Genomic DNA, 5,041 nt, shown 5'->3' on the forward strand with positions numbered 1-5,041 from the left:
GACACCAAAGAAAACTTTTCCTGTCTGATGTACATGTTGAAGGAAATGTTCAAAAAGCATGGAGGATTCACAAAATGGAAAAGGTTCAACCCAAAGGAAACCAAAGAACATAAAAAGTCTGTATGTTATGAGTCTCTAAAGTAGGACAAGGAAAAGAAAAGAGGTTATTCAAAAAGAAAAGTCTATGTCCCCAAGGAAAGACCTTGATATCTCTAGTACTTCCAAACCTTTTGATGCATATTTGACCCTTAAACACATACGACAGAAAATGGAAAATGATGAAAATTTCTCAGCCGCTAAAGTAATCTTGATTGAGAATTTTGTAGAATGAGAAGAGAAAGGATGATCCCGATGCATGCAGTGTTGGAAACAGAACTTAATGAGTTGGTAGTTTAGACTGATACAACATTGTATTGAATAAACAGCACAGCGAATAATAGAAATGAGTACATTTCATTCCATCGTAGACACAAAATGAGTGGCTTGAATAACCACCATACCTGAGAGATGGCAATGAAAAGAATGCATAAGTGAAAGACACAAGGAAACAATAGAAAAGGTTACACAGATGCATTTTTATTTGTTGAGAATTGAATGTCAATTAATGTAGGCATTGTTTTTGGCTAGGAAAGAGGAGCTCTATGGGGAGCCCCCTTTCTTCTGCTTCCAAGAGAGATGAAGAAGCCATTTGTGTTCTGCTTGTTCTTGTTCTTGTTCTTATTGTTATTGTTGTTATTGTTGGGCATGCTAGTGGTAGCCTCAGAGGAAGTGGGGACAAATTGGGTATAGCAATCAACACTTAGACCCTCAAACTGCAAAAAAATGTAAGATCAGATTCAATAATGCTTCACACCCAAACCCTCACATCACATACCATGTGATCAACCTGCTGCAATTACATGCAATTATTTTCTGTGGACCTTCTTTTTCATCAAACAAATGTATCTTCTTCACCTCTATGTATGCTTTTAGACTCATCACCACAAACACTAGCTTCAACTTCAACACAACAATATATACTATTCTTAGTTCAATTGTATTCTATGTCATAAAACCATTAAGGTGATATTATGACAAATTAAAAATAGTTATTTATTACTTTACTTCCTTTGAAAAAATATGTTTTTTTTTCTCTTGTTCTCATCATACTATAATCATTTTCCATTGTTTGTAAGAAAAAGTTTCAGGGCTAGATATACCTTTAGGAATAACTAAAAAGTTTTGGGAGAAAAAAAGTGAAAAGAAAAAGAAAGTTTGGTGAGACCTACATGGAAAAAATCTCTTGAACTGATATCATTATATATGTGGAAAAGTGAAAAAATTGTGGGATCCATTAAGAAAATGTCATATGTATACCATCTTGTTTTGGATTATATAAAAATTTTAGTAGGACCTTATGTGTCATTATAATATATACACTCACACTTCTTTTTGTTCCACCTCTTCCATAAACCTTCTACTCAAACTATAGAAAATTTTATTATTCATTTTACTTCTTTCTACTCCACTTTTTTTTTCCTTAAAAAGTCTTATCACTTCCAAAAAGTAATAAAAGAATAATTAGTTTGGTAATGATTATCTATAATTTGAAGACTATAAATGTAATCCATTTAAAAAAGACACACCTTTTTATCTTGGTTTTGATAAATTGATGTAGTTGGGTACACAAAAATGTCATGAATTTGATAAAGACAATAGAGTATACAAAGAATACTTTCTGAATTTCGTAATGCACATAAGTAACTTACTAAAAGAAGAAAGTGTTCTTTACACCAATATGTTTGATATTGTACTTGAAATAATTGATTAGAAAATGGTAGCTCATGTTAGAAGAGCACGGTGTGCATTTAGTTAAAGAAAGTGTTGACCAGTAATTTGTTTGCAAGAGTCAATAGGCAAAGAAGAAAAAAAAAATAAGGAGTTGAGAGAGAAGAAAAAAAAAGAGAGAAATAGAGAGAGAGAAAGAGAGATAAACAGTGACATGAGACAAAAACCTTGCATGACAGAGAACAGAAGTGAAAGGGCTCCTGAAGAATCCTGTCACAAGTGCAGCAAGTGTTGGCAGTGCCTTTAAATGACCTTGACTGTGGCCTCTGATTTAAGAATATCACTTTGGCACCGTTAATGGTGTATGGCTGCCATTCAATTCAAACCATAATTATTGTTGTAATTATCGTCATCATCATTCACTTTTCACCATAAATATAGTGTTAATTTTGCTAATTAGTGAAAAAAAATTTACTTTTTTTTTTATGGCAGATAAGGTTATGTGATTTCTTGAAAAGAGTTACGTTTGTCCGACCTGAATATTGGCGCAATCGACGAGCTTTTCTAGATCACCCAATCGAACCACGTCATGGTACACATACCTTCTCACCTATACAAAATTACCTCAAAAACCTCCATTAGTTTTTCCATCTCACACGCACGAAGATGAACATGCATGAACCCACACACATTATTAAATAATAATTCACTTTAATTCACTAACAAAAAACACAATAATGACTTTGTGTACGTGTGAGGTGTGAGTTGAGTTGGTAGCTGAATTTGAATTTGAATGCGAAGGAACTTATAAAATTAAAAATCAACTCTTATAATTAATTTATATACATACTAAAACCATTTTTAAAAATATTGATAAAATGTTATAAATTCGTTTTAATTTATGAGAAAAATATATTTTTTTTTTCTATTTTTTATATTCTTCCTCTCTAAATAGTATCGGAGAAACCCTTTGTACTTATACCATAGGACATTTCGAAAAAAAAAAAATAACTATTTATCTCTTCGAGTTATTCTACTTTGTCTCTATTAGCATGCTTAGAATCTGATCACCCACATTAAATATGTTAAAGTTTAAACGGAACGTCAAATCAAACATATGAAGAATTTGTGGTTGAAAATAAAGTTGAAACATCAAATAATCATTTCTAGCAAATCTTATTAAACATATGAAGATCAGAATTGAGGGACAGTGTGGTGAATAGCAGCAATTTAGAAGAAGTTGGGGGAAGATATATAAATAATAATGATAAAGTATAGAGACACAACGAGAATTGGGAACAATTTGGTCAAAGCTTTCGCTTTCAATGAAAGGAACAGCTGAGGAACCTTTACAGGAGAAAATGGATAAAAAAGAGTTTTTCCGTTTATGTGATAAAAACCAAAAGACCAGCAAGTGAAAATCAAAGAATACATGGTGAACCATTCTGGAAAACCATGTATAAATGTATGCATATAGACATTTATATATGTGAAAACAATAAATACATGGAGACAACACTGTTTGTTAACAAGGGAGACACATTCAATTTTGAGAAAAACAAGACTCAATGGTTTTTAAGTAGAAAATAAAGTTCAATGTGCAGAGAGAATTAATGAAAGAAGATGAGACCAGAATTTCAATTTGGTAACTTTTTTTTTCTTTTAAAAAAAAATAAAAATGATGTACTTGTTTTGTAGTGGAAAAACAAAAGACATCAAACTAGCACAAACAGATTCTAGTAAGAAACACTGTGAATTCCATTAACAGTTAGACTTGACACAGAATCTTACTTTCTAATTGCATGTTTCAAAAAGTGTTGAACTCTTTATTGAAGCAAAGCAAAGGGATTCCCAATTCCCAAACATCCCACACAAGATTCATATATTTTATAGAAGTTTTATCCAAATTGGTTAAAATTAAGTTCTGAAATATATATGAACATGTTGAATAACTGAAAAAGTATCAAGAAATTGTCAAAAAATGAAAAATCAGTGAAAACATAAAGAAAAGAGACATGCAAAGCAAGATCCAAGTGAGAAGAAGGACAAAAGAGACACATGCAAATGAAGCGAAGAGAAGTGAGTAAAGATAGAAAAAAGATCGAAGAAAAAAGGATTTATATATTAGATGTGGGGTATATGAGTGAAAGAATTTGAAAAGTTTATTGTGACGATGATAGTTAAACTGATACCTGGAGAAGGGAATGGGAACGGTGAGAAGGGAGACAGTGGGGGCAGATGCTAAGGTAACAGTGCAAGCAAAAGACGTTCTTCTCGTTCTTCTTTTGATTCTGGTGGACCCCACAATTGCCAAAGAATGTCTCAGCCATAAGCCTCTCTAGCCATGCAGGTTTCACATTCATGTTTCCTCCGCCAGATGATGCTTCACTGCAGCCACTGCCCTTCATTGATCTTTGATCCAAGCCACCACCCTCTCTCTCTCTTTCTTTCTTTCTCTCTCTCTCTCTTCTCTCTTCTACTCTCTCTTAAGCTCTCTACTCAATTACCAATCCTCTATATACATCTACTTTCACTCATGGATACTAATTTTAAATTAATCTCACTACTTTCTCTTTTACTCCACCGTTTCTATATATCTGCATATTTTCCACAATTATTTTATTCTATTATTATTATTATTATTATTATTATTATTATTATTATTATTTTAATATATGGCTTCATTAACATAATTTTAAAAATTTGAAATAGGTTTTAATATGCAGTAATTTTAGTTGTTGAAAGTTTTACATCGATCAGAGATAAAATTAATTTAAATAATGATAAGGAAAATTTTACCTTACAAAGTCGAATTTGGTAGAATTGGATTAGACTTAAATTTCACTTCTTAATATATATACATAATCATGGTTAAAACTCATCCTAGTGAGTTGTTTGTTGGCTAAGCACAAGGTAGAACAAGGTATTGTTTAATTTAGGAATAAAAATAAATGGAAGAAAAAGGACAGTATATAAACCTCTGTCGTGTTAACTAATTTAGTCCACAGATTACCTTAGATAACTTGCATACACGATTAGGTTTAGTTGAGTCTATAAACCCTTATGGTTGACACATAAAACGATTTCTTTGAGGTATCCATTAAGCTAAGCATTGTTTATGTCCAATTGTTTGACCTCCCAATTCTGATGTACTGCAACTATCAATATTAAGAATTGTACTGACCTTGACAACTGGAATGAAGATTTCTTCATAGTTTAATCCAATTGTTTGTTGAAACCCTTTAGCAATTAATCTTGTCTTTCTCCTTTCAAT

At 31.8% G+C, this 5,041-nt stretch overlaps 1 protein-coding gene across 1 annotated transcript; it reads right to left on the reverse strand.

The window, feature by feature from the left end:
• Window positions 1-389: 389 nt before the first annotated feature.
• LOC114179785 (uncharacterized protein At3g50808-like) lies at window positions 390-4,246 on the reverse strand. Its single transcript, XM_028066242.1, has 4 exons — window positions 3,960-4,246; window positions 2,303-2,377; window positions 1,995-2,135; window positions 390-812 (listed from the first exon to the last, which is right to left on the reverse strand). The coding sequence occupies exons 1-4, from the start codon at window positions 4,173-4,175 to the stop codon at window positions 624-626; spliced, it is 621 nt and encodes a 206-aa protein (XP_027922043.1). The 5' UTR covers window positions 4,176-4,246; the 3' UTR covers window positions 390-623.
• Window positions 4,247-5,041: the final 795 nt, after the last annotated feature.

The sequence above is a fragment of the Vigna unguiculata genome, chromosome 3 (genome assembly GCF_004118075.2).
Source record: "Vigna unguiculata cultivar IT97K-499-35 chromosome 3, ASM411807v1, whole genome shotgun sequence".
NCBI lineage: Eukaryota > Viridiplantae > Streptophyta > Magnoliopsida > Fabales > Fabaceae > Vigna > Vigna unguiculata.